This window comes from Pelodiscus sinensis, chromosome 32 (genome assembly GCF_052426305.1).
Source record: "Pelodiscus sinensis isolate ZL-2025 chromosome 32, ASM5242630v1, whole genome shotgun sequence".
In the NCBI taxonomy this organism is placed as follows: Eukaryota; Metazoa; Chordata; order Testudines; family Trionychidae; genus Pelodiscus; species Pelodiscus sinensis.
In genome coordinates this window covers 10,088,721-10,100,726 of record NC_143083.1, presented here as the reverse complement: position 1 = coordinate 10,100,726, position 12,006 = coordinate 10,088,721, and the positions used below count along the sequence as shown (strand labels likewise).

Here is a 12,006-nt window from a genome sequence, read left to right as displayed (position 1 = left end):
AGCCTGGGCTGAGAGGCAGCTGGTTTTTAGCTCAGAGGGTAGAGGCTGCTATACCGGAGGTCCCAGGTTTAAATCTGTCAGGTGGCAGTTACACTTACAGCCTACACCAGTGTTTCTTAAACTGTGTTCCACGGAGAACAACAGAATTAAAAATGGACACCCTTAAAGGGGTAGGCACCCTTTTTCTTTTTTTTTTGCTCAATAACTTCCCCCCCCGACCCTTCCCCCCCACTTTTTTTTTTTAATTGCTCAACAAAAAAATTCTTGGTGTTCCTCATAAGAAAGTTATTGTTTGATGTGCCTCAGTCTTCAAAAGTTTAAGAAACGCTGGCCTACACAGAGGTGCAAGCGAGACAGGGAAGGGATGCAAGCACGCTCGGGCCATTGGGACAGGTCAGACTGGGCCCACAAGTGGGGTGGGGGTGGTGTTTGTGTTTTTCCCCTACCCTCTCTCCTGATCCATTCCATACTGGGGTTTCCCTCCAGCCATCACATCCCCCTTCCCAGACAGGAAAAGCCACTTAGTGTTAACCAATGAGCAGGACGTGAACCATCCTCACCTGAATGCTGACCTCCCAAGACTAAGTAGTGTCAAAGCAGGGAGCACCCTACCACCACAGTCTCCGCTCAGCTCTAGGAGCTGTGTCCAGGCCTGGCCTGTGTAGGTTTGGGCAGAAACCAGCCCGACCAGGTTTCACTGGGGTAGGAGACCCTGCAGGAGCTCCATTCTAGCAGGTGAATTGCCAGCCTTTCACTGAAGAGCCCGCTGGCTTTAGCCTGCCCCACAGTGGTGAAAGTAAAATTTCTGACAGGCACGATCCTGTCACAACCCAGGACCCTGCCGGCTCTTTCAATAGCCCCCTGCTGGGTTTTGCTACAGCTCAGCCAGCTCTTGCTGGAGCTGCATGCCCAGGCACCTGCTTCCTTCCAACTCTGCTACCCCATTAAAGTCTGGGCTTTGGGAACCACAGGGGTCCCATGCCAGAACTGTGCTGCTATCAGCCTCCCGCACAAGCCTAGTGAAAAAGAGGCAGCCTACTTGGGCCTGCTTCTGTCTGTAGGAAGAGGTGGCATTTCAGCAGCGGATAAATTAATTATTTCAATTGGTGCGGGAGCAGCTAAAGGGCCCCTCCTCTGGAAAGGTCCCTACTCCAGCAGGGCTGCTCACCAGCTTCTCCCCGTCTGTAGAATGGGCCTGTCATGGCTCCTTCCCCACTCTGGCATGATAAATGCAGAAGTGGGGGCCAGCAAGTGTACCCCAAAGCCTTATCTACCAGGCTTTGGTATAAGACTTCCCCCAAAACCTTAAAAACCTAGATTTTGGGAATAAAACTTCCGCTGCCACCACCCAAATAATAATGAGATTAGAGGAAAGATCATTTGGGAAATCTCACCCCTATTATAAAAAGCAGGACACACAAGTAACCAATGCCAGGTTAATAAAAAGAAAAGAAAGAACTTTTATTATTACAACAATATTCCTGTTGCAAGCATAACGACTAGATGGGAAGGTAACAAATATACTCAGAGAAACTCCATGGGCCTAGAACTTAGTTACAAAGAAAAGCCAAAACATCTTTTAAGCAGGGCCAGATCTCAGATCCCGTACCCAACCCTTAAAACAATAAAGCCTAATGAAACTACCTAAACTTTACCCTACTTACAGAAAATGAAGAATGGTGTCTTGGAGGGAGAGAGAGACATGCTTGTCCCTCTCTGTAGCTGCAGACAAAACACACACACACATACACACACACACACGCGCACGCGCAAACAAAAGGAGAAAGGAAAAAAACCCAAATTCCTTTGTCCCAGTTTGAAAGTCCCACCTACATTCCTATTGGTCACTCCACCTGGCTAGGTGTAGTTAACTCCTTAATCCCCAGGCTGCTGGCTAACCCTCATAATCATGACAGGGCCTATAAAGGCAGGACGGTTTCTGCACTTCACACCCCTTCCCCCTGCTCTGGCTTCCCCCCATCCTAGAACCCCCGAGCTCGGCTCCTCACAGGTCTCTGAGTAACTCGCCTCCCTACAGGCCAGGGCTCTGCCCTTGTCCTGGCCTAAGGCTCATGCAGGGCAGGTGAGGCTGTTTAACCCCAGGACACAATTCACCTGCTTGCTCATTTGCTTCCCCTTAGTAGGCAGGGCACCTCCCTCCCAGCTCTGCCCTGTGGTTTGCTGGGCAGCTCTGGCTGTTGTTATAAACCAGCGGCCCAGCAGGCCAAGGGGATTCTCTTGCTGCATTGTTAGTAGGGCCTGTTTGTGTGGAGGGAAGAGAAGGCGAGAACTTGGGAGCCTCCACAATGTAGCGGAAGGAGCTGAGAGGCTCTGACTGCATCTTCACCTGGTGAAACAGGTAAGCAGCTGGGCTTTGTCCCTGCTTTCTCCTGCCCTGGGGCCTGTTATGTGTTTTCTTGGTGTTGATCCTTGCTGGGGCGGGGGGGGGAGGTAGATGCTGTCGGCTCCCAGCTGCGCTCTCCTGGCTGTGCTGATGTGATGAAAGGCTGGTGCTGGAGCTCAAGCAATTGTTTTACTTTCCTAGCCTGGGGTGTGGGGGGCTCTGCCCTAGTGCTAGCTGAGCACTGTGGCACTTGATAAGGGGCCTCTTTAAGCTTCTTGTACCTGTCTCCTGTATTTCTGAGTGCAGTGTTCCTCAAGCTTTTTAAGACCGAGGAACACCAAACAATCTTTTTTTTTTTTTTTTTTTAAATGAGGAGCACCAAGAATGTTTTTGTTGTGTGCCAAAAAAGTCTCCTCACCTCAAAAAAGATATTTTGGCCTTGGAAAGGGTTCAGAAAAGGGCAACTAAAATGATTAGGGGTTTGGAACGGATCCCATATGAGGAGAGGCTAAAGAGACTGGGACTTTTCAGTTGTGAAAAGAGGAGACTGGGGGGGATATGATAGAGGTCTATAAAATCATGAGTGGTGTGGAGAGGGCTGATAAAGAAAAGTTATTTATTAGTTCCCATAATAGAAGAGCTAGAGGACACCAAATGAAATTAATGGGGAGCAGGTTTAAAACTAATAAAAGAAGTTCTTCTTCACACAGCGTGTTGTCAACCTGTGGAACTCCTTGCCAGAGGAGGCGGTGAAGGCTAGGACTATAATAGAGTTTAAAGAGAAGCTGGATAAATTCATGGAGGTTAGGTCCATAAAAGGCTATTGCCAGGGGATAAAATGGTGTCCTTGGCCTCTGTTTGTCAGAGGCTGGAGAGGGATAGCAGGAGACAAATTGCTTGATCATTGTCTTCGGTCCACCCTCTCTGGGGCACCTGGTGCTGGCCACTGTCGGCAGACAGGATACTGGGCTAGATGGACCTTGGTCTGACCCAGTACGGCCGTTCTTATGTTCTTAAGTCTGGGTGGGGGGAAGTTGAGACCTAAAAGGTGGCCATTTTGGTTTCTGTTGTTCGTGTGGCACACCTCCGGCTGCCTCGTGGCACACCGGTGTGCCGTGGAACGCAGTTTAAGGAACACTGGCTTAGTGTGTCTTCCTCTCTAGATGCAGCACCATGTCGTCCCATGGCTCCTTCATGGCCCTGGGGCTTGGTTCCCTGCCCGGGTGTAGTACCCCCATGCAAGTACAACCACCTCCCTTCTCCACGCTGCATTTCCTTCCTCCCAAGGGCCGGCCCCTGTCCCCGCTGGGCCAGGAAGATTTCTTTGAGAACTTTGATGGGTATGTGGCTGTTACCTATTTATTGGGGGGGGGGGGGGGAGCTGCACTTCCCTGGAGAGAGTACCCCACTTAGTTAAGGGTTCCTAGTAGCACAGGTCTGCTGCATTCCCTACAGGAGCCAGTTCTAGGGGTGGGTGGGGATTTAGAGCATGCTTCTATTCCCTGCTGCTGTGGTGATTGCAAATAAAGGGGGCAAGTAGCCTGCTGGGAGCTAGACCAAGACCAGTGTAACCTGAATGCTTGGGGGAGAGCTGCCCAGAAGAGATTTGGGTGCTGCCCAGCTGATTAGCAGAGCACCCATAGCTGGCAGTGGGTGTTTCTATGGTGGTGCACATCTACACATGCCTTGGTGTGCATAATAAAATGTATTCTGCACATGGCTGAAAAACATCGGTGGAGACCCCAGCTCACTTTGTACTTGCTTCTGTTGGCCACGGATCTGGCTCTGAGCTAGTTGAAAGTTCCCCTCTAACCTAGCGACCACAGGCCGGTGTCAGCTAGTTCCCAGCAGACCTGGTTTTGCCATATCCTGGATCTTAGGTAGCCCTTTACCCCAGGACCCAGCAGGTGACTGATGTTCCCAGGCTGAGTTATTACTGGTTTGTACTGTACTTCCGCCTGGAGACCATGGGGCTGGGGACTGTGTGACTGCCTGGTGAGATGACTTTTGGCCCATCAGGCCAGAGGCCACAGTATATGGGCCAGAAGTGCGGTGGGGGGGGGGGGGGGGGAGTTGCCTGCACTTGCACAGCTGGTCAATGACAGGGCTGGGTGGAGAAACCTGACTTCTAGTGGCTTGGGCATTCTACTGGACTTAATGGCTGCACAGGCTACAGGTAATGGGGGAATGACCCCACCATGGCACTGAGCCTAGCTATCTGGCTCCAATCCAGCCTTTCTGGGGTTGCCTTTGGTTCATGAATCCTCAAGGCATTGCCTCCATCGCAGACGCCGCAGGCTGGCCTTGGGTGACCCGCTTACAGACAATACCCCGGTACCATCCCACACCGTGGCCTGGGCCACTTCCGGTGGCCCCCGTCTGATGCAAGGCTTGTGCCGATAAGTGCAGGTGCTCGTGTGCACCAGCCATGCGAGCGCATTAACCTTGGGCGGGATCCCGGCTGTCTCCCTCGCAGGAGCTTCTACGACCTGACGGACATTTTTGGGGCCGACTCGTTCGAGTGCGGCGACGCGGTGCCGGACGCACAGCTCGTGCGGCGGATTGTGTCTCAAGTGGAGTTTTACTTGTCCGACGAGAACCTGGCGAAGGACGCCTTTCTGCTGAAGCACGTGCAGAAGAACAAACTGGGCTTCGTCAGCATCAAGCTGCTGACCTCTTTCAAGAAGGTGGGTGGCTCCCTCTTGCCGCTGACATCGTGCTTGTGACTTGGCCGGCGAGTGGGCCGCAGGCGTGGTCCTCCAGCTCAGTGGGATACAAGATTGTCCTAACCAAAATGGTTTCCCGGGATAGGGCAGTTTTGCTAACGGCGCTTGCGTAGCTAGAATTCGTGGGTGGTGTCGACTGAACCGTAGCAGCGCTTTGATTGGATGCCGGGGGAGCGCACAGCTCTGTCATTGTGTGCAATCAGCATGCAGGGCCAGCCCGAGCTATTTTGGTGGCCTGGGTGCATGGCACCCCCCCACCCCCTGGATGTGCAGTGCATGTGCAGCCCAGGGCCTGCTCCGGGGTACATGCGCTGCCTGGCCTGTGCACGGCTGCTGGTGTGCAGCCCCAGGCGGGCCACGCCTGCCCGTGCAGGGCCCCGTGGCGATAGGGGGACGGGCGCTGCTGGCCGGCACCGCGGGGATGGGGGGAGGGCTGGCACTGGGAGCCGGGCGTGCGGTGCCTGATGGCAGGTATAAGGGACGCCACGCACCCCTTACTGCTGCCATCAGGTACCTCCCATCGGTTGGCGCCCCAGGCAGCTGCCTGGCTCGCCCACCCCTCAGTCCGGCCCTGTCAGCATGCACCTCCTGTCATGCACCCTGCCTTTAAAGGGGGACACACGTAGTAACACCGGGGGGGAACCTACGCAGTTGGAAACCAGCAAAATCTGGCACCCCTGCATGTGGGCAACAGGCAAACAATGTCTGGCAGGGCCCCCCTTTTCCCCAAACCCTGTGGGGTGGGGGGGGGGGGAGAATGTTGATTTCAACAAAGTTCCCGGAAGGGTCAAGGGAAATCTTTGGGGGGGGGAGGGAACAAAGTTTCACTGGGGGGGGGGGGGGAACTTGATTTAGAATTGTTAGAATTGTATCTTGTGGGGCGTTTTGTGTTTACTTTAGGACGTGAGTCGTAGTTAAAATCTTGCTTAAAACTAGGAGAGGCAGCCGCTGCTTAGCACTCATTGCAACACTTTCTCTTCTAAATCCCTGTCTCCGCTGTCTGTGTTGTAACCGGAGAGGTTACATCAGATAGTTTAGAAATAAACCAAATTTTGAAATGTTGACACTTCCTGCCCAAGGGCAACTTTGGGTTTCAGCCAGCTGTTGGGTGAGACCAGGTAAACATATCACAGGTCTGATCTCGTATTCTTTTGTTGCCCACCGCTGGACTAGAGGGAAGCTACGACTGTGTGTCCTAAAGGCTACAGACCTTGGACTGCAATCAGCCACTTTTTGCTTATAAATCCTGGTGCCTTTGCCAATCACCAGCCAATTATCTCCACCCACCTGTCCCCAGAAACAGCCTCTGCAGCCCAGGGAAGGGAGAGGGTGGGTGGGGCCACTCCATGCTGTCTTCACCTCTGACGCTGTCCAAGCAGCTCCCATTGGCTGAGAACGGACCAATGGCGGCGGCAGCAGCAGCGCTTGCAGGTGCCGGGAAGCCATGCAGCACGTGGAAGGCTCCCTTCCCTCTCCCGTCCTTTCCAGGGGCTGCACCCAGCAGGTGCCTGAGCCCACCCAGCGTTTCCAGGAGCAGCAGGGGACCTCCCGGCTGCAGCCTGCACCCTACCCTTATGCTGGCTCTGAACTGGTGACCAGGCTCCCTCCCAGAGCCACAGTCCTCACCCCCCCTCTCCTGCACCCAACACCCTCCCCCAGCCTGGAGCCCCTCTTGCACCCGGAGTGTTGGTGTGGAGGGCATGAGGTGTGGACTTTGGGAGCATTTGGGTGTGCAGGGGGGAGGAGGATGCTGCAATCGGAGGCAAACTCCCTCCCAGAGCTTACACTCCTTGCTCCTGTACCCCAAAATTCTTCCCTAACCTGGAGCCCCCTCCTGCACCTGAATTCCCCTTATGCCCTCCATCTTTACCTCCTCCTGCTCCCCTACTACAGCCAGGTCAAAGTGGGAGGGGTTGGTGTAGGTGTGCTTTGGGGAAGGAGCAGGGTAGATCCTAGACTGCCAGGTTCAAGATCTGTCTTCTAGGAGGAAGGACCAAGCCAATCAATTGCCTGATGGCTCATGGTTACTAATTTGCTCAAGTGTAGCTTGACTTCATCTGGCCCTTCTAGGGGATGCCTGGCTCAACTTCAGCCTGTTGCGCAGCCTGTGTTGCGTCCTGGTCCTTTCGAACACATACGATGTTCTTTGCCAGACCTTGTCCGAAACTGCTGTGCAGCCTTCCTCTGATGGGTAGTGCTTCACCCCAGAGGTGGCTGTGTTTCGGGGTAGACGGACGTGTGGCTTGTGGAAGCCTTTTGAGCACTTTTCATCCTGAGATCTTATGTGGCTGTCCAGAGTTAATTTTTATTATTTGGCAAAGGCTTTCAATAACAGGGGTGTGAAATGTCAGTTGCTGTTGATGGAGTTCTCTACTCGAGCTGTTCTTGTCTTGTGGGAGAATATTGTGTGTGATCGTCTATAGTCAGATCCATTGGCTAGAACACTAAGGCCTGTCCAAACTGCTTCAGATTTGGTCAAACCAGCCTCTGCTGGCCACAACTCCCTGGAAACACATTGTGTGTGGTTTTTTTTTTTTTTAGGGGGGCGGGGAGGAGTAAGCTTTTCCCTAAGCTTTACCAAGTCAGCCATCCATCTGCGTTCTAATCAAGCGAAGACACCTTACATTGGGGCTGGGGAGTCTACCAAGGGAAGGGGCGGGTTTTTCCTAGTCTGCAACTCACAACTGGTAAGTTTCTGGAAGAGGCGGTTTCCCCAGACAGATTACTGGGCTCCATGCTGGTTTCTGAGCTGTGCTCTTTGAGAGGCTGGACTCTGGTCTAATAGTCCCTTCTGGCTAGACCCCTCTAGGAAACATCAGCTTCCTCTCCCTACCACACACCCTGTCCTTAAACAGCTGTCTGGGAACCTTGGTTCCAGCTTATGAGTTCTTCCGGCTGCAGGGAAGGGGGAGGGGAGGGGGATAGCCTGTGTTAGCCTGCACTTCTGTGAGGGCAGCTGAGGGTGACGAAAAGTTTTTCCCCCTCTTAGGGGGCTCATGGCAGCCTAGTAGGGAAAAGAGGTGAACCAATGGGCTTTGGACCCTCAGACCAAAGTAGAAGGAAAGAGCAACAGAGCAGGTGGAAGGAGGAGGAAATTGTGGTATTAAGAACAATTAAAACACCCAAATGCTCTGCTGTCAGCATAGGCTGTTCCCACCAGCGGTCAGGTTACAGCCCTGGGAACAGTGATGGTGAACATAAGGCTGTACCCTGTGGGCAACCTGTGTGCTTCAGCTGAGAAGTATGGGGTCTTCCCCCCCTCCCCGTCCTCGACACACATGCCCTGTTTCCATGATGGGTGTGACCACCGGGGTTTGCTGCCTCCCACAAGGAGTGGCTGTGACTAACCAGCTTTCAGGAGATGCTTGACTAACCGGGTGGGATTCTAGGCCGAGGTTGCCTGCAGTAGCAGGGGTTTGGCTGTGCCCTTGGAGGGCCCTTCCAGTAACACAGGGGTCTGGGGCCACGTCCCGTGGAGCAGCCTGCGCTCGAATGGCTCTGTCTGAATAACCAAGGGCCAGGTGGCGTGTTGGACAGCGTCCGTGCATGTTCCTCCTGCACAATGTTCGGGGCAGGCGGCTCCCCTCCCGCAGGGCCTCGCTTTCAGGGGTTTGGATTGGGGCAGTTTCCAGACGCTCCTCCTAGAGCGACGTTTTTATTCGTGTCTTCTGCGGGTGCTTCCCTCCCGGATCCATTTCCCTCTGCCTGGGCTGAGGGGGATCCTGCCTGGGGCTGGGAACAGGACTCTGCCTATAGGGGAGGGGAAGGGGTACACGGGGAGCCATGCCTCACATGGACTGTACCAGAGTTGCTGGGGCAGAGGGCTCTATGGTATGTGCTAGTACAGGAGTGGGGAACCTATGGCCCTGGTGCCAGATCCTCCCCCCTCCCCCCCATGCCTGGATCTGGTCTCAAGACTCAGAGCTTCCCCACCAGCACTGGTGCTCTAGCCCTGTGTCCATTCTCTCTCCCCGCCTCCCATTAACTCCCCCCTGCAGGGCTGAAGCACCAGCACCCTACTTCTGCCAAGATCCACACCCCCCCAGCCAGCTCCTGCCCTGGCCTCACACTCCAATCTTGCTTCCTGACAGCCCCTCCCCCACACCGAGCCACTCATTTTTGCCCCACCCCAGAGCTGGGGGGGGACGACCCCCCCACAGTATCTACTAGCCTGAGCCCCGCTAGGCTCTGAGGGGAATGTGGGGGGTGTCTTTCTGCTCAGTCGGGGGTTTGAAGTTTTATTGTTTCTCACTTCTGTGCAGCCCCTAACTTTTTTCCTGTGGGTCAGCGACCCCCAACCCCAAAAAAGTTTCCCCACTGTGCTAGTACGTGCCGAGGGGGCGGTCTGACTATCAGGACAGCAGGAGACTACGGCTTCCCTTCTCTCTTGCGCCCAGGTGAAATACCTAACCCGTGACTGGAGGGTCACTCTCCACGCCCTGCAGTTCTCGGAGCTGCTGGAGGTGAACGAAGAAGGGACAAAGGTGCGGCGGAAAATCCCCATCCCGGAGTCTCTCCTGAGCATCCCGCCGAGCAAGCTGCTGCTAGCCTGGAACCTCCTCCCCCTGGAGCAAGGTGCGTCGCCGCTTCTCCAGAAGAGCTTCATCGAGACGATCACCAAAATGTTCAGCCCCTTTGGTGCCATCACTTCCATCCGCATCCTGCGGCCGGGCAAGAAGCTGCCTTCTGACATGAAGAAGTATTCCGCCCGCTACCCGGAGCTGCTGACCAAGTGCTGCGCCTTGGTGGAGTACGAAAGTCTGGAGAGCGCGAGGAAGGCGTACGAGGAGCTGAGCCGTGGTCAGGGCCCTCCCGCTGGGGAGACCATCAAGGTGATCCGCCTTTCCGGGAAGGGCTCCAAAAAGAAGAGCGGAGCTGAGCGGGACGATGCTGACGAAGGGGAGCTGGTGGACAAGGTAGCCAGGAAGCATCCGGGGTCGGAGAGGCTGGATGGCACCGCGGGAGACTCTCTCTTCTGCAGCTCTTCGGAGTCGGACGGCACGTCGGCTTCCCCTCCTGTGCTCATGCAGAAGTATCTCTCTGCTCCGGCGTGGTCCACCAGCAGCCTCTACAGCCTGGGCGTGAGCGTCAAACCCTGCTTCTTCAGCAGCCCGCACTCCGGCCCTCTTCTCTCCAGCAAAAGCTTGGCTCAACCCCACGGCCCTTCGCCCTTGGTGGCCAAGCCAGGGAACAGCAGCTCCTTCTCCAGCCCGGACACGAGTCCCGAGTTCCGAAGGCTGTCCGACTTCCGCTGGGACGGTGGGATTGGCTCCGGCAGCTCATGGGTCCAGAGGCGCCGGGTAGCTGCCCAAAGCCAGCCTCCAGAAACCCAAATTCTACCCTGCAGCTCTCTGGCTCCAAGAAAGATGCCTGATTCCTTGAGCCTTCAGCTTGGGGTGATGCGCCTGCCCCATGGGCCAGATGGTACCAAAGGGTTCTACAACAGCATTGGGAGAGGAAAGCTGGTCCTAAGACACTAGTGTGTCTCATCCTCCTTTTTGTTTTTTCTTTTCTTCTCTCAAGTAAAGTAACCACTTTCCAGGGTCACTGGGATACCTAACCATGTAAATGCAGTCCTGCAGGAAGCTGGGGTCTGAAGTTGGGAACGTAGGGGTTCACAAGGATGTCCAGTTGACAGTCGGCTTGGGAGGTGAGATGCTGTGGAAGAGGATGGACCGCACGGCCACAATCTCTCTCGCTGGGGTGGCCGCGTCTGTCCGCACGCTGTCTAGTATCTAGACTTTAAGCTGAGCCGTGCCGCGGAGACGTTGTAGCTCACGGCTTGAATTCCCAAGCTACCGGTCACCACATCATGGCGGTTGCGTCTCAGCCTGCACCTCCCACCAGCAAGACTCATGGACGCGTTCCTCTTTCTGATCCAGTAACGTCGCCTTCAGTGCTCCGAACAATGCATTGCCTGGGGGAGTAGAGACCCGGTCAGGTGGTGGCTGCATCTGCCAGGCTGGTGTTACAGATGTAAATAGGCAGCTTTGGAAGGGAGGGTTAGTGGTGCACAGGAGAGGTTGTACAGAAGGAATGTTAAAAGGATCAATAAAGAGACAAAGCATTCCAGGCACCTGCTTGTACCATGGTTGTTTTCCTTCTCGCATCTTTCTTGGGTGCTCTGCAGGCTGCAAAAATATCTCCCCCTTTGAAAACTTTCCGCTTTCAAAATCAGTCTCCTAATAAAAGGAAGGCTCCCTTAATCCTGCACTTGGCTGTTTCCCTGCCTTCTGGCAGCTATAAAACTCAAGTACTCCTACTCCAAAGGATAGACACCTGTCCCGCAGACATGGAGAATGTTCCCTAGTGGTACGGGTTCTAGGACTCAACTAGCCATTCTGTTCCCTGCAGGGTGGGATCAGGGCAGTTTGCTTTGCCAGTAGCTGCCACTGTCATTCTGTGGTCCTACAATAAGTTTTCCCCTTACAAATTTTTGGGGCAGAGCATCCCTTCCCCTTCCCCTCCCCCAAAAACAGGTGGTCTACAAAGCAGCTTTTGATTGTTTCAGTAAAGAGGGTTATGGCCTTTCCCAGAATGCATGTGGCTGTGGACCCTGCTTCTCGGGCAGCCCAGAATGTGGCCTTAGTAAGACTAGAAAATCTGCAAAGGAAAACATGGGAGGGGACCCTGTGTTGGATGTTTCTGATAGAATCATAGAACACTAGGACTGGAAGGGACTGAGGTTCTTTATGGGGCTAGATAGCTACTTAGCCAGTGGCCAGGGAGTCTGAAATCCCTAGGCTGTAAAAGGCTTTCTGCAGCCTGGCCTGTGTAAAACATCACTTGAGCTGAGTGGCTGAGGGCTCTGAAGTTCACACCCAGTGCATGGGCAGTGGGTGAAGGGAGGGCTGGGGGAGGCAAAGCCCCAACCCTGCCCCCTTGTTTCCTCAAATGCAGGAGCCAAGAGGCCCTCCCAAGGAGGTGAATGAAGGG

The 12,006-nt window shown here is 54.5% G+C and overlaps 1 protein-coding gene across 1 annotated transcript; it reads left to right on the top strand.

The window, feature by feature from the left end:
* Nucleotides 1-2,200: 2,200 nt before the first annotated feature.
* On the top strand, nt 2,201-11,146 carry LOC102446136 (la-related protein 6-like). Its single transcript, XM_006127283.5, has 4 exons — nt 2,201-2,359; nt 3,508-3,684; nt 4,821-5,031; nt 9,468-11,146. Exons 2-4 carry the CDS (start codon nt 3,518-3,520, stop codon nt 10,548-10,550), a joined length of 1,461 nt encoding a protein of 486 aa, XP_006127345.3. The 5' UTR covers nt 2,201-2,359; nt 3,508-3,517; the 3' UTR covers nt 10,551-11,146.
* Nucleotides 11,147-12,006: the final 860 nt, after the last annotated feature.

Excerpts from the sequence above, each read along its gene's own strand:
- LOC102446136 (XM_006127283.5), top strand. The coding sequence starts at position 3,518 with ATGTCGTCCCATGGCTCCTTCATGGCCCTGGGGCTTGGTTCCCTGCCC. Across the intron at positions 3,685-4,820 it reads TTCTTTGAGAACTTTGATGG|GAGCTTCTACGACCTGACGG; the intron begins GTATGTGGCTGT and ends TCTCCCTCGCAG. Across the intron at positions 5,032-9,467 it reads TGCTGACCTCTTTCAAGAAG|GTGAAATACCTAACCCGTGA; the intron begins GTGGGTGGCTCC and ends TCTTGCGCCCAG.